Source organism: Zootoca vivipara, chromosome 9 (genome assembly GCF_965207765.1).
Source record: "Zootoca vivipara chromosome 9, rZooViv2.hap1.1, whole genome shotgun sequence".
Taxonomy (NCBI): Eukaryota; Metazoa; Chordata; class Lepidosauria; order Squamata; family Lacertidae; genus Zootoca; species Zootoca vivipara.
Window position 1 is genome coordinate 8,226,197 of NC_142592.1, and position 25,956 is coordinate 8,252,152.

At 42.0% G+C, this 25,956-nt stretch overlaps 1 protein-coding gene across 9 annotated transcripts in view; it reads left to right on the top strand.

Moving 5' to 3' along the window:
• The window catches only part of KIF21A (kinesin family member 21A), a 98,920-nt gene that overhangs the window by 69,304 nt on the left and 3,660 nt on the right, over nt 1-25,956 (top strand). For 2 of the 9 annotated variants that reach the window (XM_060279386.2, XM_060279379.2), the window contains 16 exons: nt 31-184; nt 666-863; nt 1,762-1,863; nt 2,806-2,971; nt 3,448-3,468; nt 6,115-6,175; nt 7,354-7,408; nt 7,998-8,221; nt 11,984-12,094; nt 12,659-12,787; nt 14,576-14,614; nt 18,701-18,837; nt 21,420-21,600; nt 22,994-23,158; nt 24,120-24,237; nt 25,580-25,750. In XM_060279386.2, the coding sequence (XP_060135369.2) occupies nt 31-184; nt 666-863; nt 1,762-1,863; nt 2,806-2,971; nt 3,448-3,468; nt 6,115-6,175; nt 7,354-7,408; nt 7,998-8,221; nt 11,984-12,094; nt 12,659-12,787; nt 14,576-14,614; nt 18,701-18,837; nt 21,420-21,600; nt 22,994-23,158; nt 24,120-24,237; nt 25,580-25,750 (2,032 nt within the window). The remainder of the gene's footprint in view (nt 1-30; nt 185-665; nt 864-1,761; nt 1,864-2,805; nt 2,972-3,447; nt 3,469-6,114; nt 6,176-7,353; nt 7,409-7,997; nt 8,222-11,983; nt 12,095-12,658; nt 12,788-14,575; nt 14,615-18,700; nt 18,838-21,419; nt 21,601-22,993; nt 23,159-24,119; nt 24,238-25,579; nt 25,751-25,956) is intronic. The other 7 variants (XM_060279381.2, XM_060279384.2, XM_060279380.2 and 4 more) reach the window with 7 other exon arrangements.

A 25,956-nucleotide genomic window follows, 5' to 3' on the forward strand; every position in this document is an offset into this window, starting at 1 on the left:
GAACGACGTAAATCTTTGAATTGCTTGCAGGAGTAAATATCAAAGAAAAGCGATGACCACAAGAGTTTATACCTCCAAGGGAGCGAGAATGAAGTGGCAGTTACTCGAGCGGAGGGTGACTGAAATCATTATGCAGAAAATGACCATATCCAATATGGAGACTGACATGAATAGACTACTTAAGGTAGGGCTTCCTTCCTTCCTTCCTTCCTTCCTTCCTTCCTTCCTTCCTTCCTTCCTTCCTTCCTTCCTTCCTTCCTTCCACCCCTTCAGCTACTTGCAACATCTGGGAAAATGCCACTTTTCTATTGGGTGAAAAATAAAGTATTTTTGCCCTGGTCAATGCATGTACGTCCATCATGTTGAAACATGATGCTGTTTTTGCTGGTTTTGGTATGCGGAAAAATGGACCTGGAAAATATAAAGCCACCATGGAACTTCCTTCAGCTTTCACAGAGCTTTTCAGTGGAACCTGTTTATATATTCAGTTTCTAGTCATTAATTAGCTATGTACATGCATGTATGAACCACCCTTTAATGTTTCTTCCTCCCACAGAAATGCAATGAAAAGTCATGTCTGCTTTATCTCATTTAATATTCTACTGTAAAACATTTGACTGGCCGATTTTCCCAGCTTGTATTTCACATACACATTTTAATTACAGCAACGTGAAGAACTTACCAAAAGGAAAGAGAAGCTTTCCAAAAGGAGGGAGAGAGTTATCAAAGAAGGTGGCCCAGAGACCGATAAAAACATCCACAACATCAATGAAGAGATGGAGTCACTGGCTGCAAATATAGATTACATCAATGACAGTATTTCTGACTGTCAAGCAAATATCATGCAGATGGAGGAAGCAAAGGTATGTCAGTCCCAAAGGTTTTGTGAAAGAATTATGTTCAGGTAGGGAATTAATTTTCTTTTATTCAGCTATTAATTGCACTCTGCAGTTTTATGCATTTATGTGCTGTATGGATTGTATGCAAATTAAAACATCAGAGCCAGCTTTTGTTGCATTTATGAACTACATTAAAGATCTAGCTATAACTTTCATTTGTACAGTTTCATAATAATTTTATTTCTAAATCAAAGCCATAAGTAAGTGAACACCCTCCTACATAGCTATGCAAAGCTGCAACGGTATAGGCGCTTGACTGTGAGTAAGCCCCATTGAACACAACTTCAGAGTAAACATGCATAAGATTGAACTGTAAATGATGGACTGTCTCTCATCCTTTCCCAATTCTGCATTTTCAATATATTTTGCTTGAAATATCCTTATGCTTACATATAGCTGAATGTGCTGAAAATTTGGCACTCAGTTGATTTTTGCAAGTCCGCATAATCATATCTCTTAAAAGAAGCTTTGCTCATGTTATTTTTCAAAATATTCCAGGCTTAATAGAATTCACTTTAATTTTGAAAAGTTGCTATCGGAATAACACTCCCTTAGCAATCCCTACGTGTAGGCTGGGTGGCGCAGGGCACCATGGCGCCGGCCCGCCAGGAGGGCGCCGCGAGCTGCGCCCGCCCGCTTGCTGGCCGGTCCGCCGCGCAGGTGCGCGCTGCGCCCACCCGCCCACCGCGCTGGGAAACGGGGCGGGAGGGCGCCGGAGAGATCGCGCTGTGCCTGCCCGCCCGCCCACCGCACTGGGAAACGGGGCACCATGGCGCCAGGGGCGCTTAATACGGCCCTGTTAGCAATATGGCATTCATGTGATTTTTCTGACTAACCACTCTGCTGTCTTTGATTTATGCAGGAAGAAGGAGAGATTCTGGATGTCACTGCGGTAATCAATGCCTGCACTCTAACAGAAGCTCGGTATCTACTTGACCATTTCCTTACAATGGGCATTAATAAGGTAACACACCTGGAGGGAACCCTGTTGTGTCTTGTACAGGATTACAGTTGCATGGGCCAATGGCTGAGTGGCATCGCTGGATCTTCACAAGCGTGTTAGACTTTACAACGGTATAGTCCAAAAATGTGAAAGAAATCCAAAATAGCACATGCAGGCACCCACTTGCCGAATGTGGACATGCCTTCCTTTCCTCCCCAGCACTGCCCAAATCTGCCCCAGAGGGTAGGGAGACTGTGCTTTGAGATAGATTTGGGAAGTGCATGGGGGATGTTGGAGGAAGAAACCAAAAGTCCCATTGTATTGGGAGGCATCGTGGGATGGTGCCCAATATATACAGTAACCCCCCTCTCACCCCCTAAGAATTATATACAGTCATGGGAAAAAGAAAGCACACCCTCATTGAATTCTGTTGTTTTACATACGAGGGCATAATAGCAATCATCTGTTCCTCAGCAGGCCTTAAAATTAGGTAAATACAACCTCAGATGAACAATAACGCACAACATATCACACCATGTCATTATTTCTTTTAACAGGAATAAAGCCAAAACAGAGAAGCAATTTTTGGCGTAAATGATTCATGTCAACAGGAAAGCTTCTTGCTAGATTGGAAAAGTTGATTGCATATTTGCAAGACTTTATCTCTCGTGTACAGTGAGGGGAAAACTGTTTTTATGGGTCATTTCCCCCCCCCCCAAAAAGTGTGTTGAAAGTATTTCTAATTGTTGATATTTGCGTTGGTTTTTCACAGTATGCGGGACACCCCAGGGCCAAAGGTTACAAATTTTGTCTCCGTAAAGGAAAGTTCACATACAGATAATGCAATGGTAGCAAAACATCCATTGGTTTATAGGATGGCACCCATAGATACAATAAATCTGCCTGCCCACTTATACAAAGTTATTTAGAGTAGATAATCAGGCTTTTTTGTATCTTTAACAGGGTCTCCAAGCAGCTCAAAAGGAAGCTCAGATTAAAGTACTTGAAGGACGCCTTAAACAAACAGAAATTACCAGTGCAACGCAAAACCAGCTGCTGTTTCACATGTTGAAAGAGAAGGCAGAATTAAATCCTGAACTTGACGCTCTACTAGGCCATGCCTTGCAAGGTAATTTGAATACTCTACAAAATGGAATTATACTGCATGCTAGGTTTGCTGATGATGCATGTTTTATTAGGTGTGTTTTAAATAAGGTGCTTTGCGAATAGATGCTGTACTTTTTGTGCATGTAAAGGTATTTCCCCCAAATAACAGTGTGCCCAGCAATGAAAATCAGGGAATCTCATAGTTAATCACTGTTTTATAGCTTGAATTCAATATTTGGGTAATTTAATACAAAAAAATTTAAAGGGTGTCTTACAAATTGGAATGATTTAATTTTATTAATGAATTAATAAAATTCTTAACATCTCTTATAAAAAAAACTTGCCATGTGTAATTTATGGCATCTATTCTGCTAGTTCTGATAGGTTTAATCTGTTTATAGCGTAACATAGGCCTCTCTTATTTCCCACTCTGCAAATGGATTGGTTTTGATTGGAGTGTTGCCTTTTTTGTTTCCTCCTTGCTGTTGTTTTACACAGACCTAGATAGCGTTCCGCTGGGTAAGTATATGTAGCTTTCTGTGTACCTCACAGTTGCATGAGATACTAATGATACACGTATACACTAACTGGCGCATCTTAGAATGTGAGCATACATAAAAGTTTGCATGCACTGTTTAGGAGATACGCTCAGAGTCCTCCTTCCTTAGATACAAACTTCTTACAAAAGATTGGATGTTAACTGAGACAGACACGAATGCAAACAGTGTGAATGTACTTAAAAGCTTTTCGTTGTTCACCCGGGACGCTGTGGCTGATACACTGTCCGCTGATACATTAATGTGCTGCGCTCTTTTACTGTAGCTGTAACACACATAACCATTTTTTTCCAGGAAAACCCCCCCACATTAACTCTTAATCTAAAATGCATTTTCGCAACACAGAGACGATGAGTGCTTTATAGGAATCTCATTTTAAGATTCATGTGTTAGGGTAAACTTGGCTTATCAAGTTGTGTCTTGCATAGTTAAGCAATGGCTATTACTCAGTGGTGGAAGTTGAGTGGTAGTACATGCCAATGGACAGTGAAAACATTCATACTGAATTGTAAAACAGGTGTGTGGTTTTCTGGTGTGTTTTTTTTAATTGCCACACAGTAATCAAAGAAAGCTACTGGTCAGGCCATTCTGTTCAAATTTATTTCATTGAGATGTTCTGTAGAGCCTCCTCCATGTTAGTGTCATGTTGCATTGATGGCCTGAAGGCAATCTGGAGAGCTAGAGCTTATGTCAAGCTCCTCAACCATACTATTTTAGTGCCATACTACATAAATATAAGGACCCAGGTGGCGCTGTGGTTAAACCACTGAGCCTAGGGCTTGCTGATCAGAAGGTCAGCGGTTCAAATCCCTGTGACGGGGTGAGCTCCCGTTGCTTGGTCCCAGCTCCTGCCAACCTAGCAGTTCGAAAGCACGTCAAAATGCAAGTAGATAAATAGGAACCGCTACAGTGGGAAGGTAAGCGGCGTTTCCATGTGCTGCTCTGGTTTGCCAGAAGCGGCTTTGTCATGCTGGCCACATGACCTGGAAGCTGTACACCAGCTCCCTCGGCCAATAATGCGAGATGAGCGCGCAACCCCAGAGTCGGTCACGACTGGACCTAATGGTCAGGGGTCCCTTTACCTTTACCTTACATAAATATATGAATGGCTCAAGGTTTGCTCCATGCATACCCACTAGAATGCAGTCACGTGTTAATATGGTGCTGTGCTTTAAAGGGTGTATGTTTCTTGGCCCCTAAAATCAAACCCAGGATGAGACTTGGAGTAGGTTTCAGGCTCACATGCTCCTACCCTTAGTATGTGAGTAGAACAACTAACAGAAGGTTCTCCGTCTTCCACAGTTCAGTGGCTCCCTTGTCCTTCCAGACTCACAGGGAAGGGAGCGTGTGAGCTTGAAGCGCAGTGTCTCTCTCTCCCAAGTTACAATCCTGGAGCTAAGTAACGAGCAGACGTATCCACAGTCTTCCAGGAGATAGGGATGAGTAAGAAGAAGAACAACACAACTGTGGGTTGTGTGGGGCGAAGAGAAGAAGTACAATGAGAGGTGTGGGTAAAATGGTGCTTTGAGGAGCACGATGAGGGTGGGCAAAGATTGCCTGAATGGTGCAGCTTACAACCTTGGCCCTAGCAATTGCCTTGTGCATGTGCTGATTCCAGGTTACTGACTTTGGTCAGTGGATGTGTGTTATGGTGATATAGTTCCATTGGTAAAACCGAAGTAGCTAGACATCTGTTCAATCTGGTTTACCAAGTGCCTTCCTTGAATGGCAGCAGGGTAAGGACTCCAAAGGATCCTAGAGACATCACAGTAACCTTTGTGTCTTGTTTCCCCTGCTGTTCTCTCGACATGTTTCTGAAATAAGCTTGGTATACATTCAGTGGCAGGTGGAACATTTTATTATGAGCTCGTCCATTTGGCATTTCCCTGCATGCCGGCGTATTTATGATGTATTGTGGCTGTAATTGACAAGCATGCTAGTGTTTCTTTTTCTTGTGTGAGCAGACGAATAGTTCTCCCTGGCACTGTTTGTTGCAGGTCCCATTTCATCTTACGTAGCTTTTCTTCCTCCCTGTTCCCTCTATAGATGTTGTAGATGTTTAGGAAGCCGTTGTGTAAATGTAGAGTAGTGAAATCATCTCGCTTTATAGGGCCCAAATGGTTCTTTGTCTGTCAAGTGCAGTGTTTTGTCAAAGTAGAAGCTAAATGAATGCAAAGTAGAATACGCCCCATCTATCTTTCTCACTGCCCCTCAACTGAATATTTATTCAGAGCCATAATGAAAAACGGGTATAGAGGGATATTATATGTCTATGCTGAATATATTACGTCTGTCCTCCCTGCTTTCTTAGTGATACGTTTATAATTTCCCTATGTGATGGTTAGGAAAGTCAAAGCAAAAAACAAACAAAAAACCTATTCTTCCTGGGCATTTGGGGAAAGTAAAGAAGTCAAGCAAATGGATTCAGCATCAGGGAGATCGTGGGAAACTAGCTCAGTTTAATTCTTATTTTAAGTAAAAAGGAATTAAGTGTATATGGAAAGCAGTGCAGATCATTCTTGTTTTGGGTAGTATGAGGAGCCTTTGGGGTAGATATATGTTGCGTATGAAACTGGCTAACAAAATAACGACTTTGGGAATTTTCCAGAAAATGTGGAAGATAGTACTGATGAAGATGCTGCTTTGAGTAGCCCCGGTGCAGAAGGAAGGTGAGAAAAGAACATAAACAGTAACCAATAGCTACCTCTAAAATCGCTTTTATTCGCAATGAATTAGTGTGACCCTCTCTCGGAATTTTCCTTAACCAGCTCTAAGCAAACTGAGGAATGAGCAATTTGGCAAGGAGCTAACTCTCAAGAATAGTGAACTTCCCCCTCTAATTAGCAGCAACACTGTTTGGCTCCAACCCTTGGCTTATTTTCACATATCCATAAACCAGGAGGCCTGGCTTTAGCCAGGTCTCCCAGATAACTGAATGAAAAAGAACCTCAGATCTCTTTATCTCCCCTACAGTGGCTGCTTCACCAACTTTCTGGGCCAATCACACCCTTTGCTTGTCCTGCCTCTACATACTCTGGAAACAAACCCAAAATTTGGGGCCATGTCAGACATGCTTACTCCTCACTTGGAGATGGTTTTGATAAGATTCCTATCCTTTCTTAAGAGCCCTGGGGTCCTCAGAGCCCCAAGGTGTTGCCTTCACTTCAGACATTGTCTGGTGGCTCCCTTGCTCTGCCAGTCTGGGTACCTTTTTCTTCACCTCTCCCTTTAAATGTCTGTTTTGTAGAACAGTGGCCTTCCCCAAACCTTTCTCCTACCTCTTCAGGCTTGGCAGTCCCTTGCCTTCTTCTCTGTGGCAAATCTTCCTTATCTCTCCCCCTGCTCTGCTGTCTCAGCTTCTTCTTTTCCCCTCTTCCTTCCTGCTATACTCTGTTCTCCTTCTCCCTCAAACCATCTTTCCTTCCTCAAATTCTCACCCCAGCTTCCCTCTTCCCTTGCCCTGGGACCTGCCTCAAATGTACCAGCAGCTTCCCTTTCCTGCTGGGAGCATGTTGAGCCTTTCCCCCCAACCCCCACCCCATTTTCTGGCCCACCCAGCCCACCTTCAGGCTGATAAAGGGTGCTGTGCACTATGATCTCCTCCCAACGACTGTAGCATCAAGTGAAGCCTTGCATATCTGAACTAACATGAAGTCAGCTCAAAAGTCGTAGTTAGAAGAAAGCTATGTGCTTGGGTCAGAGCAGTCAAATTATTTACGTGCAGGTATTAACCACGAAATAACAAGCAAAGCTGTCTCGCTGTAGCCACTGCCATGGCCCAAGGAGGGAGGGAGGGAGTTGCCTTGTTTCTCAGAGATTCCCACTAAATTGCTTATTTCATTTACAGTTCTTTATCTTCAGACCTCATGAAGCTTTGTGGCGAAGTCAAGCCTAAAAACAAGGTAAGCTGTGTGGATACTAATATAGCAGTCTTTTGTGCAGTTGTGGCATCTTCTGTTACCTCCTTCCACCCCCACCCTCCAAATACAAATACCGCTTAAACAATTTTTGCAACCTTTCTGGTTTTGCTTGACACCAGCAGCCAATCTATGGCTTAGTGAGAGATTAAAATGAACCTGAGTGAAGAGGCTGTAAGCTCTGATATTGTACAGCCTTAGTTTGGCTTAACATGTTGCGCAAATCAAAAAAGCAGAAATGACTTTTGCACTAACCTTGGGTTGTTGGTTTTTTTGCATTGCATGTGTCTGCCAGCAGTCTGGGCTACAGTGAAACTAGGGAGGCTCCTAAACTTGCTTTGGGAATCCTGATTCTGGCCAGGTACTTAAGGTGAATCTGGAAGTAGAGCTGGCTTTGTAATGGTGACAGATTTTTTTTATAACAAAGTAAAATGTAGCAGATTTGTATTTTTAAATTGTAGTCAGGCAGGGTTTAGGGGTAAGGACCCTGGGATCAAGCACACACACAATATATACAAACCATTTTGTGCTTCATGCAAAAGTGTTTTTATTCTCCTCTTCCAATTTATTGCAGGCCCGCCGTAGGACGACAACCCAGATGGAATTGCTTTATGCCGATAGCAGTGACCTATCCAGCGACATAAGCCTTGAAGTCAGTGCAGACAGCGCAGCTTTGGCCAGCCCTCTTCCGCCTGTTGCAGAAGCTCAGGAAGGTGCAGTGAACACTGACCTGAGAGAGCCTGCTGTTAGGGATAGGGAGGCCTCGCAGGCAGCCTTGCCTTCTAAGACTGGCGGCATGTAAGTTTCACACAATGCACTAACTTTCATTTGGCACCCTAACATGCATGATTGCTAGGTTGCAACGACCGGTGGCCTTTTATGAACTCTGTCTGGAGTGCTAATTAGGATCTAATCTGGGGAAATCCGTTGCCGCCGTCATCCTCTTAACTTCTGCTCTACTGTTACCTCAAAATGGCTGCTTAGTTTTTTAAGTAGATCTTTCTTTCTTTTTTCCTTTGGTAAGCACTAATTCATGTACCATAAGCCCCAGGTTTTTTTTTAGTGCTGTTGTAAAACCTAATTGTTTTAATGTCTATCTGAAAAACTTTTAATGGAGCGGATCCATTAGATCATATCTGATGTGGCTCTTCCACTCATTTGATCTGCTCATATGATTCAGCAGAAGCACCCACTTGCTTACATAGCAGGCCCCTGAAAATCTGTCCCTGAAGGCTGGGAAGACACTCTAAAACAGTATGGAAGGTTGTGGTGGAGGCTGCCCTTTCTTTTAAGTTACTAGAGGTCTCTGCTAGATGAAGTCGGTCCACAAACAGATTGGAAACATTGGCCTTCTCCCCATTGAAGTGTTTTTAAAATATCTTGGGACCCTACCAATATCATAAGGGACCCAGGTGGCGCTGTGGTTAAACCACTGAGCCTAGGGCTTGCCGATCAGAAGGTCGGCGGTTCGAATCCCTGTGACAGGGTGAGCTCCCGTTGCTTGGTCCCAGCTCCTGCCAACCTAGCAGTTCGAAAGCACGTCAAAATGCAAGTAGATAAATAGGAACCGCTACAGCGGGACGGTAAACAGCGTTTCCATGTGCTGCTCTGGTTTGCCAGAAGCGGCTTTGTCATGCTGGCCACATGACCTGGAAGCTATACGCCGGCTCCCTCGGCCAATAATGCGAGATGAGCGTGCAACCCCAGAGTCGGTCACGACTGGACCTAATGGTCAGGGGTCCCTTTACCTTTACCTTTACCAATATCATACTCCATTTTTGCTGCTGCATATGATGGCTCAGCACACAGAAAGTCGAGACGGACAGCTTAGGCAAATGCCCCGTGGAGCGTTCCACTTGTTTTCCAAACATGAGCTGCATTCTTTATGTAAATAGTATTGGTTAATTAAGGTTCTACTGTTAGCAGTTAGCACTGTAGGAATCTTATTCTTGCACCGCACAGGTATTTTGAACCAGATAATGTAAAACAACGCAGAACTTTTTAGATACAAATTCCTCACATATTTTATCATAATTCTTGATAAAATTAACTAAATTGCAAACAGTGAAAAATATGTGTAACTTCATGTATTAATCTACTTGCTACAATAAAGCTATTGATTCTTCTTTTTTTGCAACAGCAAACAGCTCAGAATGATTTCTAATAATTTCACTTTTTATGCATGTTGCTTGTGGCAGTAGAAGTAAGCAATAAAATGCTCCTGGGAGGCACTGTTATTAGTAGTCTTGGCTTCAATGCTTTTGCAACCACTCTTTAAAAAAATGCTTTACTCAGGGTAAACAGTAGAGTGTAAAGATTGAGAGCCCAGCAATGATCTTGGAGCATCATACAACTTACAAAAATCAGTTATTTTGTCGTGGAATCCATGGTCCAGGTAATCCTCCTACCCCCCTGCAATTTTTAACACATTTCTTTAGTTTTGGAAGTCAACATACTGATTCCCTTTGCTCTAGTGCAATATTTGTTTGCTTTTAGTTTCTACAACAAATACAAAAGTGCTTAAAATGGGTTGATTTACTGAGAACCACTTTATTTATTTTAGGGTGTACACGTAAAGATGCTTAAATTTCTGGCTCACCTGCCTAATCAGGGCCACCCTTCCCCATTTTGCCCACGAAGCCTTTTTTTGGTCAAGTCATGCCCACCTGCCCCCCCATGATGTCATGTATGACATCACTGAGCAAGAGATCATAAATGATGTCACGTGTGGAGCAGGTAAGGGCAAGGCTCTGGGAAAATGGCATTTTCAGAAATTGAAAGGGTATCTATAAATCTTTGAAAAGAGCTCCTGAAGACCTCTGTGGACCAAAAGGTCACCTGACATCATTGTGTCATCAAGCAATTGGCAGGTAGGCGACTCTGCTTGTCTTTGCCTCACATAGCATTATTTCCAGAGGCTGGCCATCTTGGTATGCTACATCAAAAACAAGGGTCTTGTGATACCTTAAAGTCTTAACACATTTAATCAGGCGCAGTCCACAGGAACCTATGCCACAATAAATTTGTTAGTCTTTAAGGTGCCACAAGACTTCATTTTGGCCACAATGCAGAAGATAACAACAAACTATGGACAATCAATAGGGACCCAGGTGGCACTGTGGGCTAAACCACTGAGCCTAGGGCTTGCTGATCAGAAGGTCGGCGGTTCGAATCCCTGTGACGGGGTGAGCTCCCGTTGTTTGGTCCCAGCTCCTGCCAACCTAGCAGTTCAAAAGCACATCAAAATGCAAGTAGATAAATAGGAACCGCTATAGCGGGAAGGTAAACGGCGTTTCCATGTGCTGCTCTGGTTTGCCAGAAGCGGCTTTGTCATGCTGGCCACATGACCTGGAAGCTATATGCCGGCTCCCTCAGCCAATAATGCGAGATGAGCGCGCAACCCCAGAGTCGGTCACGACTGGACCTAATGGTCAGGGGTCCCTTTACCTTTATGGACAATCAAAACCAGAAGTAAAAGCTTCTGAATTTCTGCACACCCAACAAACTGTGGACAATTTTATCCATATTTTTATTTGAAACAAGCCAACTGAAAACCACGGTTTCCTATCTCATCCTTGTAGATGCCTTGTTCTACAGTTACTTCACGTGTCAGCTCAAAAATTAAAGGTGTGACTTAACAAGTAGATGAAAGTTGGCCTCTTAGACCTCCCTCCCTCTGAGGTGGAAAAAAAAATACTTGTGTCTGGAATGTACAATCAGACTGCAGTTGGGGAGTCACGTGATTGGCTGTTCCTCCATCAAAAGTAGAAAAAAGCTTCCTATATGTAAACATGAAACCCTAAATATTGGGAAGGATGCCTAGTTTAGAGGCTTTCATCTTGGCATCTAGAGAGGGAGCCCTCCTATGCCTGCATTTTATTCTATATACTGTTTTGCATTTAATATTTAATTATTTTTTATTTTGTACACTGCTATGACTTTTAATATGCACATCGCTTTGAGACTTAAGTGAAGAGGTCATATAGAAATTATTTTAATCGGGGGTGGACTCCAACTCCCGTTGGCCCCAACCAGCATGGTCAATGGTGAAGGATAATGGGAGCTGTCCCCATGCAACATCAGGAGGACCCTGCTGTAAATAAATACATAGCTGTGGAGGGTGTTTGTTCGTTTGAGGGAACATTGTAGACTTTACTTACCCATTCGGGAGTCAAGTGATAAGCAATGTGTATATGAACCAGCTCTGACTTGCAACTGAATATATACAAAGCTTCCATTGTAATCTTGTGACTGGGGTGAAATGAAGTAGTGATTTGGAAACTTGGACAATGATGGCATGGACATGGATGTTGTACATGAAAAACAGTCAGGGCAGCTGGACAAAAGGAGCTTGGAAGCACCTAATGCCATTTTGCTGTTTATTGTTGTTGTGAATTTACCCCAAAACATATTTATTTATTCATTCATTCATTCATTCTTTTATTTTTGCCTGCTTCTGTTGTATAGAATTGGAACTCAGAGTGTAAAAAGTAAGAAAGAAAAATTCAGTGAAGAGAAATAAGCAGAATAAGAAACAGGCAATATTTTCTGTTCTCTCAGGTCTAGGCAGCCATCTCTGACAGAAAAGAAACTACCAGAACCCTCACCTTTATCAAAGAGAAAAACCTACGAGAAATCTCCGGATAAACCAAAGTCAAAAGAGCAAAAACAGTAAGATATATATGTATTAATAAACATTGTTGCTTGAGAGTTACAAATATTGAAAGCATTGTTGTCAGGATAAAATGTACGCCACCTGGAGCTCCTTGGAAGAAAAATGGGATATAACTGCAGTAGATAAATACTTGTTTTCCTTCAAGAAGTTCCTTTTTATTGCACTGAATATCAATGCAACCTCTGTCATTATTTGTTTTTGTTTTTTTAAGGCTTCAATGTCTTTGAAAGATACACAGCCCTACATTTTTTCCATCCTTGAATTCTTTCATTTTACTCTGCCCTTTTCTAGGGATTGCTTAATTTTTAAAAATCAATAAATGTTTGAGTACACTGCCATCTTGTGGCCAGCAGATTGTTTTTATTAATTGTGTAAGGATTATATTTCTGTTCTGCTAGGGGAGCATGCAAACTGCATTTCTTGATTAAGCAAGCAGGGCACCAATGAGTTGTTCTGAGGCATGTTTCATTAGGGTTTTTTTTTAACCTCTCTAACAATTTCATTTTCTTTCTTTCTTTTTAATTTGAAGAGGCTTTTAATGTTTGATTTTTTTCTTGTAGCTCAGATTCTGGAACTTCCGAGGCTAGTCTGTCACCTCCTTCCTCCCCACCAAGCCGGCCCCGTAATGAACTGAATGTTTTTAGTCGTCTCACTGTTTCTCAGGGAAACACATCAGTTCAGCTGGATAAGTAAGTCGCCAAGGGAAAGACCAGATTCCCACACTGTGGATGTGTGCCCAAGGCACACATAATAAGCCTAAAAACATAGCTAAAAATGTTAATGCTCTGGCTCTCTCTGGCCAGGGACTGAAAGTATAATTGCTATTTCTCCTCTTGTTTGTCCCCACTCCCAACCCCTCAAAGTAGCTTTTTAGAAATGGCACGGAATTGCCACGGTTCCATCTCTGTTCCCTGATGAATCTTATTTCTTGTGCTTCTATATGAGTTACATTCCCTCTAAACCAGGGGCTGGGGGCTGCTCATGAGGCTCAGTGAGGAGGTTGCTTCAAGGCAGCAGACTCTGGACAGCTGAGAAGGGCGCTGCCATTGTGTGCTTGCCGCCCAACCACCCACCCACCGCTGCCTGATCCTCTCTGGCTTTCTTTTACCCCGCTCCCCAGCCCATCTCAAGGCAGTTGTGGGGCAGGGTGGCCTTTTCAGCTTGCACCGTCTGTTTCTCCATGCCATGTCCTTTTAAGTCTCAAGAGTACTTCTTTGCTAGGCTCAACAGCGCAGCGACTCGGTGGGTGTCAATATTCTTACAGTTAGGGTGTTCCTACACAAATGAATTTTCCAGGTGCTCTCATTCAGCACCCATAAACAACAGGTCTTAGGGTAGAGCTGTTGGCATAGGATACGACCCGGGCGGGACATCTCAATGCCGCTAGTTTCCAAGTGTTATTTTTCTCATGTGACGACATGTTTGAGTTGATCCAGAATCTCTCTTGCAAGATGGCTGAACTTCAAACGCTGCCCAGTTGTGCTTAACTCTCAGCTTTTGATTGTAGGCTGGTGGCTTATTATTATTATTATTTACTCCTGTTGCTGATCTTTCTGCTGTTGCGATCTAATGTTTTCCCCGGCAAGTCTGCAGCTAATATACATATCTCTAACAGTTGCTTTCAAATGTCCCCGTAGTTTAAGCCCATGCTTGTAGCTGTTTTATATACCAGCTAAAAGGAGTAACCATTCTGAAGCTGTCAATACACTAATGGAAATAATGGATTGTATCCAACTAAGTTCTGCTCAGAGTACATCCGCTGAGAACAATGGACCTGTGCTAACTGTGCAGATTCATTTCAACGAGTAGTAGACTCTTGAGTATGGCTAAATTGGATACAACCTATTGACATTTACGGCTGTTTGTAAGCTTTGAGATTTAGTAATTGTAACCCAAAATCAAAATTTTGGCACGTTAGATTTGTTATCAAAATGAAGACTTCAATATCCTTAATTATTTAAAGGAATACTGCTATGTTTTAAATCCAGATGATTTTTAAATCATTGCAAAGCGAAAAGCAAAAATAACATGACCAAATCTCAATTTAGTTTTTTTGGGGGGGAAACACACACAAGGAGGTTTGTTTTAAACTAGATAACTCTAATTTTGAACATGGTTCCAAAGCAGATACCATCACCCTTAGATTCCCCCACCCCGCTCCTAATGCATGCACAAATTAACATAAACGCAAGCAGGCACGTTGCAGCCATTTTATCAGGATCTCCCCCAACCAAGTTCTGTAAGAATTCTTGAGGAAGCTGGAAATGGCTTGCACAAGAGTCTCTGATATAAACAGTAACTGGGGAAACATACAGATTTTGCAGCTCACTCCCCCAGAGTTACTAAACTCAGTAAAGTCTGCAAACGGGTGCAGCCTCCTTACATAGCGATGCGATTGTTCATTCTTTTTGCAATGGAATCTTTACTCTGCTGATGCCTGTATTCTTTTTCCGTAATCCTACCACCGTTCATTGTAGGTCTGATGAAAGTGATTCCTCTCTGTCGGAGGTACACAGGTACTCTCTCTTCCTCCTTTCCATCTTCTGGAATCTTATTGATATGTTTAATACCTTACTGCAGTTCTTAAGTTAACTAACACTTTTCTGCATGGCTTTCTTTATTCTGTGACCCCCCAAAACATTCATATGTTCCTTGCATCATTTTATTTTTATTGTGATGGAAGCATAAAACATTTGGTTTGGGTTTTTTCTTTCTCCAGCATGTGTACTTTTTATAGCATTCAATGGGCAAAATTTGTGTGTGTGTTGTTCACTTGTTTTTGTTTAAACACATATTTTTCTTTCTTTTAAATCCCTGGAAAACACGATAGGTCAATATGCACCTTTTTTGTTGTCCTCAATCTGCTTTGTTGATAGCAAAAAGCTATATTGAACTATGTGGTAAAAGTCAGGGGTGGTTTTTTTTGTATATCCTGTGCCGTTGTTCACAATAATACTGTATTCTAAAGATGGGCAGAATAACATATCTGAAGGAAAAAATCTGTTTCACTGAAAAGAGCAAGTAGCAGTAATTACTAGCATTTTTATTTCCTATAGCTTAGGCACTGAGCAAAGATAACTGTTTTTCCTTTTTATAAATAAAGAGGCTAGGAGATATATAAGCAACTTCTAAATGAGCCAAATACAGAAGGGGATAGGAGTTCCATTTCTTATAATCCTGTATTCAGATTACATGATCAGACAAATTGGCCCTGTATGCACTATACATTTACAGCAGTATCATACTGCTTTGAACATCCATCGCTTCTCCCCCCCCCCCCCCGCACCAAATCCTGGGTTTTATAGTTTGTTACGGGTGCTGAGTGTAATTAGGAAAACTCTATTCCCCTCCTAGATCTACCACTCTCAGAGTGGTTTAACAATCAATAATCCCTCTTCCCTGGGAACTGTAACCCTGTGAGGGGAATAGGGCTCTCTTAAGTACCCTCACCACCCTTAACAAACTACAGTTCCCAGATTCTTTGAGGGAAGCCATGGCTGTTTAAAGCTGTAAAAGTATAGTGCGATGGGGCCATGGGTAGGATCAACTGTACTGTATTCTCATATTTTTCAGCTGTGTGAGAGCTTTTCTATTGCACACAGAGCACCTCTCCCTGCAACAGCTCCTCCGTTCATTTAAACTGAGGAAGTAGGTCAATCTGTGCATCTCTCAGCACATTCCACTTCTGCTCGTTGATGTTTGTCACAATACTTTGGACAGTCATCCCTCTTTCTCTCTCCAGTACGGTCATTTGTAAGGGTTTCCTTGTAGTTGTTTTTTTATGTTAGTTTATTGCGTATCAGCCACACAACCTGTGCATTGCCCTTTTCAAGGATATATGCAACCTCTTCTCTGCTGTGTCACCTGAGAATTCTGCTGAAGTCTTCTACTCTTCTCTTTATTGCTGATACCTGGTTTGCACTGTGCATGTCTACAGTGCACTTTAGCGTGTGTGTAGGTTTTTGTTTTTATTAAGCAAACAAGTCACTGGGCTTTCAATAGGCATCTCTGCAATCCTTCTTTATTGTGTCTGAAATGCTGGAGCTTCAAAGCAACAGGGAATTCAGTTTTTCCCTGTTCGAAAACAATTGCACTTGTAAGGAAAATCTGGAATTGGGTCCAATTCGTCCTAAAGTGCCACATCAGGTTAGAACACTAAATGCTCCATGTGCTGCATGCGTCTACCTTGACTATACATTTCTTGCCAGGATAACTTCAACCGCATTTCTCAAAATGTATATGCTACTCACTTCCTTCTGACTTTGCATCCAATTTAATACCTTCTCCTCACTTAAATTAAATTTAACACAGACACAGACACACACACACCCCCTCATCTTTCTGCCCACTAAGGAGGCTTCAAGGGATATTGGTGTTCCTGTTTGACAGGATAGAATACATATTAGCTGTGACTTAACTACAATACTGTTAATTCTGCCATAGATGCAACGCTTTTGTTAATGGAACCTAAAACTGCATGCAGACTGAAAGTTAATTTAGTTCAGGGATGTGGAGGAACCTGTTGCTCTCTAGATGTTGCTGGTCTGCAACTTGCCTCACTCCTGATCATTAGCTACGTTGGCCAGGACTGATGGGAGTTGAATACCAACACCATTCAGAGGGTCAGGAGTCCTCCATCCCTGGATCAGTGTTTTATGAATCCAGTCAGTCTAAACACCCATTCATACTTCCAATGTCTGTAAAGGCTAAACCCTTCATAGAAAAAGTGAGTTGAAAACATAGGAAATTTTCCTCACCTGAAACTGCCTCCATGAGAAAATAAGCAAAGGCATCCTTTCAGGGATAATGCTGGCCTTCAATCCTTCTATCCTACATGGACGATTCCTTCATGCATTTACTTGTGTAGTTTCCCTGCTACCTTTCTGCCCCGTCAGGGACCCAAAGAGATGAACCAAAACAGAACACAAGAATATTATACAGTGGTACCTTGGTTGTCAAATGTAATCCGTTCCAGAAGACCGTTCGACTTCCAAAATGTTAGACAACCAAGGCACAAAGGGCTGGCTGCAAGTTCAATTGGAAAAATTGAATAACTCACAACGGAAGCCGTTCAACTTCCGAGGCGCGTTCAAAAATGGAAGCAATTACTTCCTGGTTTTCGGTGTTCGGGTCCCGAAATGTTCGGCTTCCGAGATGCTCGAAAACCAAGGTACCACTGTAAAAGTAATAATCGGTGGTGGACCTTGGAGTCTTGAATTTCAGCAGTGACCTGTGTGACACCAAAAATTCAGGGGCCCCCTCCTCTCATGCTCCATTCTAAATCATAGTTGGGGCATTCCCTGTGGTTCCCCAAGGCTCTTGAACCCAGTTTGGTGTGTTAATGTGTGAAATGGTTCCCTGCTGGAAATCCATGGCAGCAACAACTTCTAAGACGACCCAGGGCTCTCACTGTGTTCTGAAACAAGGGCTGCTCAAGGTTTAAAGCAAGCACAGGGTTGCCAAGCAGGTTGAGTACATAGCCAGGTAAACAGAGAGTACACATAGCCCTCACATCTGAGGGTTGTGAGTCCACTCTGGCTTGCAATGGAAACATTCCATGCTAAAAGCAACATGTAAGCTGCTTTCAACATGATGAACATCCCCTGAGCTCTGCTTCTGCTTCCCAAGACAGTTGCCGCCTGAACTGCCCATATGGTTGAGTTGGCCCTGAAAGCATTAATTTTAAAATTTAATGCAAAAAAATTGTAAGAGAACAGATGCATGGAAAAACAAACATTTCCCTTCTATACATCTTTCTTGCAAATCAGGCAGTACTAAAGGAATCAAACCAATAAGGGCTAAATTTAACCAGAGCCAAAAGTGAAATGTCCTGAAACAAGCCTCTGAAAAAATGAAGGGGAGACCAGCTTTGAAACACATCCTGGCACAGAGAAAATTTGTACCGCACACAACTTTCAGTGGGCTGAAATTAGCATCAGCTCAAATTTGAATCCCATCAACAACTGAGCTAAAGGTGGTCTTAAAAATGTCAAACACAGCATGTATGACATCATAAAATTAGGACCTTTCGTTTTGGGGGGAAATGCATCACAATTTTAATGAAGTTTTTTCTACCACATATTCTTATTCAGCTGACCATGTTCTAGATGAGCTGGTTTCTCTGGCACAGAATTTGGATCTGTATGAGTGGGTGGTCTGGATTGCAGAAGGCACCCAGTGCCCTAATCTGATGGAATTCTGGAAAGTCTTGGAATTCTGGAGTTGGAAGGGACTGTGAGGATCATCTTGTCCAACCCTCTGCCATGTAGGACTCTTTCACCTAAAGTGGGGCTCAAACCCAGAACCCTGAGATGTGCTGTTCCTCAGCTTTTGCAGAGCAATGCCAGTGGGTGCCCTTGGCTCAACAAAATGATCAGGGTTGACCCCACCATCAGTGCTAGTGGTGGAAATGTCCTTTGTGATAGGAGCAGAATAGCTGAACTTACAGTCTGCTGTATATAAATAGGTCAACACTTTTGCCTGCCTTATTCTACAGATTCCTGTAAGATCTCTGAGAAGTCTGGTGGGGTGGGGAAAATGTATGATGGAGAAATGACTTGTCACAATTTCTAATCCACTGTTTCTTTTGTTTCCTTTTCTAGAGGCATAATCAACCCATTCTCTTCATCCAAATGCGTCAGATCTTCTCCAATTCATTGTATCCACATTGCTGAAGGTCATACGAAGGCTGTGCTTTGTGTTGATTCTACTGACGACCTCCTCTTTACAGGATCAAAAGGTTTGACATGTCTCTTGTTGGTCTTGCAGCTTTCTGAATCCTCTTCATATACCGATGTTGCTACCCAAAGAGAGAAAGCTGACTATTAAGAAGGGAGGAAAGTAATTGATGGGGAGATCCACCGTGAGGCAGTGTCTTTATCACAAATAATTGCTAGTTTTGGAGTTTTGCAGAATTCTTCATCAGGCCAGATGTTAAAGAAGGCGGGGAGGGGTGTCGAGAGAAAGAGACTGGCTTGACTAAAGACTGCCTTTAGTCAGTCTTAAGATGGAAGTACTGTATAGGGGGACATGGCTATACAGAGAAGAGAAGACTCCCTGGAAAAGACCCCGGTGTTGGGAAAGATTGAGGGCACTAGGAGAAAGGGACGACAGAGGACGAGATGGTTGGACAGTGTTCTCGAAGCCACCAACATGAGTCTGACCAAACTGTGGGAGGCAGTGGAAGACAGGAGTGCCTGACGTGCTCTGGTCCATGGGGTCACGAAGAGTCGGACATGACTAAACAACAACAACAACAAAGAAAAACTAAAAAAAAAATGGAGTATTGTGGAAAATACAGTATGAAAATTAAAACTTAAACCACAAAAGGCAGGGGAAAGTCAAATATATGTGTATTAGAAATGTATGGGATTTTTGTTTTTGTTACTGTATGTTTGTAAAATAAAAATCTTTTCTTTTTTGAAAAATCGAAAAATAAATTTTAAAAAAGAATGTGCATGCTCCCAAGTTCCACAAAGCCTACAGATAAGCTGAAGTAGAGTGCATAAGAGTGAATAATCAGAGCTTAATCTAGACAAGATTGCCTTGCTCATGGTCAGGGATCCTAGTGTTTGCTGGAGTGGTGATTCACCAACCACAGCAACTTCCTGGGAAAGAAGAATTTGGGCACTGCCATAGGTGTCCATAAAGAAGGCTGATCGCCGAAGAATTGATGCTTTTGAATTATGGTGCTGGAGGAGACTCTTGAGAGTCCCATGGACTGCAAGAAGATCAAACCTATCCATTCTTAAGGAAATCAGCCCTGAGTGCTCCCTGGAAGGACAGATCGTGAAGCTGAGGCTCCAATACTTTGGCCACCTCATGAGAAGAGAAGAATCCTTGGAAAAGACCTTGATGCTGGGAAAGATGGAGGGCACAAGGAGAAGGGGACGACAGAGGACAAGATGGTTGGACAGTGTTCTCGAAGCTACGAACATGAGTTTGACCAAACTGTGGGAGGCAGTGCAAGACAGGAGTGCCTGGCGTGCTATGGTCCATGGGGTCACGAAGAGTCGGACACGACTAAACGACTAAACAACAACAACAACATAGGTGTCCTGACCTGATAACGATCTGACTAATGCAATGTGCTCTTTGTGGAGCTCTCTTGAAGGCTATTCACAAGCCACTGTTGTTTCAGAGGGAGGCAGCTAAGTAATTTTGTGTACAGGCTTCCCTTTTCAAGGGCCTGTGGCTGGAAAGTCAGTCACCGCAGAGAGAGAGGAGGCTGAGTCAAGAAAGACTTTATTTTGTGTGCACGAAAGGTAGGAGCACTGGTGCGAGTAACACCACACCACACCTAGGACGTCAAAACAGGTTCAGTTATGGTTTCACAAAACACAGAAGGATTCAGAGCAGCCATCCGTGGCATTGCTAATAGCGTACATAAGCTTTTATGGCACATTACGTACATCGCCCCAACTCCTGGGGCATCACATTGTGAACAGGCGATCCTCAGCATGCTCCCTGCTTAACCATCTTGAAGACAACTGACCATTGCTATTCCTTATTTTGCCATACCCTGCTTAAGCAAGTATTACCGAAGTGTTGTCTCCAACCCTCTTAGTTCATCCTTTCTCATGTTACACCTCATATAGCAAGCTAAACATTTCACATAGGAAGTACCCGAATTAGCAAACAGGCCATTTCGCCACGGACCACAGTCATTTCATGCCCTTTCCTTCCTTACTTACCAAAACACTGCAAAACCAAGCAAAAGGGCAATTCTAAATAAAAGGGATTCCCCCTTTATCATCATTCAGCTCCCCTTCAAGATGTAATAAAACCCCCACAGATTTGGAACCAAATAAGAATATGCTGTGCTGAAAAACCAGTGAAGCCTGCTGTGCTGTAATATAAAATAGAACAAAAATGCATAAGAAATGTGTATTGTGCTCTTATGGGGCTTCTAACTCCTGCAATTTAGTGGTGATTGGGTGGTACAGGGAACCAGTTACAGGGAACCAGGCAGAGGTCCTTCTCGGTAGTGGCACCCATCCTGTGGAATGCCCTCCCACCAGAGGTCAAAGAGAACAACAACTACCAGACCTTTAGAAGGCATCTCAAGGCAGCCCTGTTTAGGGAAGCTTTTAATGTTTGATGTTTAATGTCTGATGGATTTCTGTATTGTAATATTTTGTTGGAAGCCGCCCAGAATGGCTGGGGAATATTATTATTATTATTATTATTATTATTATTATTATTATTATTATTGTATCTAAGTTGTTTCACACACCAAAACAGTATATCTGTGTTGCACAGTATATTACAATGTTATCACTTTTTAATTTGCTGTTCTTGTTCTGCTTTTTCTTTGTTTAGACCGCACCTGTAAAGTATGGAATTTGGTGACTGGACAGGAAATAATGTCTCTGGGTGGTCATCCGAACAATGTAGTATCTGTAAAATACTGTAATTATACTAGCTTGGTCTTCACAGTCTCTACATCTTATATTAAGGTGTGGGACATCCGCGATTCTGCTAAGTGCATCCGAACGCTAACGTAAGTTGCAACTCTGAAAAGCAGAATTTTAATATTAACATTCGGCGTAACATTTTGCAGTAAGCGGCGAGAAAATTGTACTTCACGTTAAATGTAGTTAATCTTAAAGCTCTTAGGCTAAAACCCAGCTACTGTACTTCGTTGTAAAACCCATTGAGTCGAAAAATTGAATGAATTTACTAATTTTAAGATGTGCAGCCTAAGAAAGATGGCCGTGTCTTATAGTGTGGAGTAGTGGGGGGATGCAAGAACGAAAAAGTAAATGCTGTATTTTGTTGTTTTAATGTCTGCTTCCAGGTGGGCACTTAGCACCTGGGTAGCATATAGTAGAGGCTTTATGGACAAAAATGACAAGCTTAGATGAAGGGTGGCAAGTAGAAAAGGCTGAAAGGAAGGGATGTGAGGTAACAGGAAGAGACTTGTTTTGTTTCTCAGCAAGTTCTGAGTTCACCTCACCCAGTCTCTCCTGTCCCAGGGGTTATTATAGAAAGCCAGACTATGGATTTCACTTTACTTTGAAAGCTTCTCCAAAACCACAGGGCAATGTCTTTCCTGCTTCTGTTTCCTCCTGATACCTTTTTAGCCAGAGAGTAAACCATATAGTCTACCACTGAATTTTGAGGCATCAGTTTACATTTTAAGTTTCCCCCTACATACTGACATCTTCAATTCGTACACGCAATTCATACCTGCATCCTGGTCATGTGATGGCTCAATTGCCAATTTTTAGAAACTCTTGATTTTTTGGAGATCTCTGAAATGGATTGATTACTTACACATGTGTTTGGGCAGTGCTCTTTTTCTGGGAGGGGGTACACAGGGGTACTCATACCCCTAAACATTTTGCATATCTTTGTACTTTTGCGTATCTTTGTATATTTGCTGTATTTACTTTTCCCAATTTGAACTATAAAATAGTGATTTTCTTGAGTCAAAATGAGAGAACCCCTAAACATTTTTTAAGGAAAAAAGCACCCGGTTTGGGGAATATTTTATTTGCTGTAAGTAGAACTAGAAGTTACTAGAAAAGTCAGCAAACATTGGCAATATTGTGGCATTTGAATTCTCCCCTGTACCCTTGAACCTGAAAGGCTCACCACAACCATGTCTGTCATTTTCGACAGTTGCCTGCTTAGAATATTTGGGCTAGACCGGGCAATAAACATACAAATGAGATATAAATAAATACATTGGAATTGTTGCTTATAAGAGGCTTGGATGCTTTGCATTTAAAGGAAGAAACTTGGTGTCCACTGATTCCCCTCATCCTTTGTCCACCTTCAGAATACAATGTGCTTGCAGGATTCATGGAATTACTTGGTGTGTGTTTTTCCTTCTTAGATAATTGTAAGTTTATTTCCCTCTTGTGTTTTTTTTTGCGTGCAAAACTCAGGTCTTCGGGCCAGGCAATGCCAGTTGATGCATGTTCTGGCAGTACCAACAGAACAGTGACAATTCCAGCTGGAGAGAACCAGATCAACCAAATAGCTTTAAACCCAACAGGCACGTTTCTGTACGCAGCTGCTGGAAATGCAGTGAGAATGTGGGACCTGAAGAGGTAAAGCTTTCCAAAATACTTACTGAGCATGCGAATATCCTGTGAACCCCAGTGCGGCTGCAGCCAGTGCTCTCCTGATCCCCCATTTGCCAACTGGCACATTCATGGCAATAGTCCATGGTAGGGAACAGCTTATAGGCTTTTTGGTCTATACGCCTTCTTATGATCTGTTTGTGTTGGGGGAATTGAGGCACTATGGCTTTCCCCCATACCTTTCTGCTTATACAAGAAGCCCTGGACTATGTGGGATGAATCCATGCTGTGGCTCTTCCCTGTGCGGGTGCCTCTCTTCCTGGAAACTCAAGAGGCCCTGCACTGCCCAGGCAACTTTAGCATCACCATTCATCTACAATTCCCATCATCCCTGACCACTGGTCCTGTTAGCTAGGGATCATGGGAGTTGTAGGCCAAAACACCTGGAGGGCCGCAGGTTGGGGGTGCCTGATTTACAGTGATGTCTCAGCCTTTCTGTGGAGTTGAAGTCTGCTAACCTCCTATTTTTAACCATGATTTTTGGTGTGAAATGCTGCCCACCCTCAAAAGTGGGGTTGTACGTGACTGATAGCGTCTAATATGAACTTAGCCAATGAAACAAACAGAGAAGAAAAATTAAGAGGTGCAAATAACACAAAGAATGGCACAAATTTGGAAAAAAGAAGTCATAAGTAGAATTCCCAACCTTATATTTACAGCTATTTCTGATCCGGTAGCATTCACCCGCCATCAAGAACGTCAGTAGGAGAAGATCAAAATACAGCGTTTAAACTACTCTGTCCAAAATTGGATATTCCTGCTGTTACTAATGTGGTGTTTCACTCCCACTTATACCCATTTAACTATCTGCAGGGATCAAAGCCTGATTTCCAGTGCCCTTCTGGAAAATGGGCAGGGGAGATGCTTTCTTTTCCTTTGAAATAATTAAAGCTAAGTCACTTCGCCTGTTTCTGGTCATTTTTTTTAGGTTCCAGTCTACAGGAAAACTAACTGGTCACCTGGGCCCTGTTATGTGCCTTACTGTAGACCGCATTTCCAATGGGCAAGATCTCATAATTACTGGCTCAAAGGATCACTATATAAAGGTATTGCTTCCTGCATCTTTACCACAGGAGTAGTACAACAAGCTTCGAGAATCGGTTTCCATTTTCTTTGGTTCTTTCCCTATAAGGTGTGCACTCCATTTCTACTCAGAATAATGCCTGAGGCTGCAATCCTATACCCACAACTGGGGGTAAACCACATTAAGTGCAATGGAACATAAAGACATGTATAGGATGGTACTGCTGGTCCATCTTTTCTTTTTTCTTTTCCTTCCTAGAAAAGGCTAGTCAAACTGACATTCTCACCTATGCCTGGGAAAATATAAATTCAAACTCAAAAAGTCTTTGGGAGCTTCTAGGGTTTTTGTTTCGATGTTGGAGAATAAAATAATTGGATTAACTTTCACTCGTTATTCCAGAAAACATACTATTTCCTCCAGGGAGTTTTAAGTTATTTCCTAAATATTAGTATGCATATACTTACTAAGAGGTGAAAGTCGCTTCTTTTCTCCTAGGTATTTGTGCTTAGATTTGCAACCTAATCTCAGGAATTGCTTTTAATTCCTTCTTTCTTTAATAATTATTCCAAATGTTATTTCTGGCCTCTCCTTAGTTTTGACATGAATACTTTATAGTTTTTATGGTTCATAATTACCACAGAGACAAAAGGGGGTCAAATATTCTAATCTTACTATAGATACCTCTGTTTACACACAGTTATTGCTATTGATCATCTGGCGATAGTTTGCTATTGAGGTTGTTGTGGTTATAAAATAAGAAATTGACAGACCGTGTAGCCAAAAGGCCTCAAATTGTTTTCTGTGTAATAATCTGGTGTCCATTCTTTGTGATACTATGATAGTAAGATGGGCAGAGATAATAGGGCAACATTTGTCCAAAAAACACATACCCATCATTTGAGTTGAGTAAATCTGTGCTGGGTTATATATTTCAGATAAGGCATCATTTTTATTGAATTAGTTAATTATTAAAATCAGTTAGTGGTTAGTACTACTGCACTATTACAAATCCTTTGCAGGCGTTTGTACAGTGGTACCTCTACTTACGAATTTAATGCGTTCCGAATGCACATTTGTAAGTTGAAAAAAATTGTAAGTTGAATCCCATAGGAATGCATTGGGACAAAAAATTCGTAAGTAGAAGCAACCCTATATAAAAATTCGTAAGTAGAAAAAATCCTATCTAAACCGCATCCAAGATGGCAGACGGAGCTCCATTCGTAAGTAGAAACATTCGTAAGTAGAGTTATTTGTAAGTAGAGGTACCACTGTATACTACTACTCTGTTGAGTGGGTATTTATGTTTTGTCAATTCCTGGCCAAGATTATGTTGCAGATTTGAAATGGTTTTGCTCCTATTCCAGATGTTTGATGTAACTGAAGGCGCTCTGGGAACTGTAAGCCCTACACACAACTTTGAACCTCCCCATTATGATGGCATAGAAGCTCTTACTATTATGGGAGACAACCTTTTTAGTGGATCCAGAGATAATGGAATTAAAAAGTGGGACTTGGCTCAAAAAGACCTCATCCAGGTACTGTTAAAATATAATATGAACCTTGCAAAACAGAGCTGGCCCCAAATTGAAATTCTTCAGCTACTCCAAAATGAGACTTGAAATTTTTGAAAGCCAAAAGTCATAGTATTTGGATCTAGAAAACTGATTTTAGAATCTGAAAAGGTTGGGTTGAAAATTTTTGTTTGAATCAAAATCAGCTGGGCTTTTCTTCGCCTAAGCAG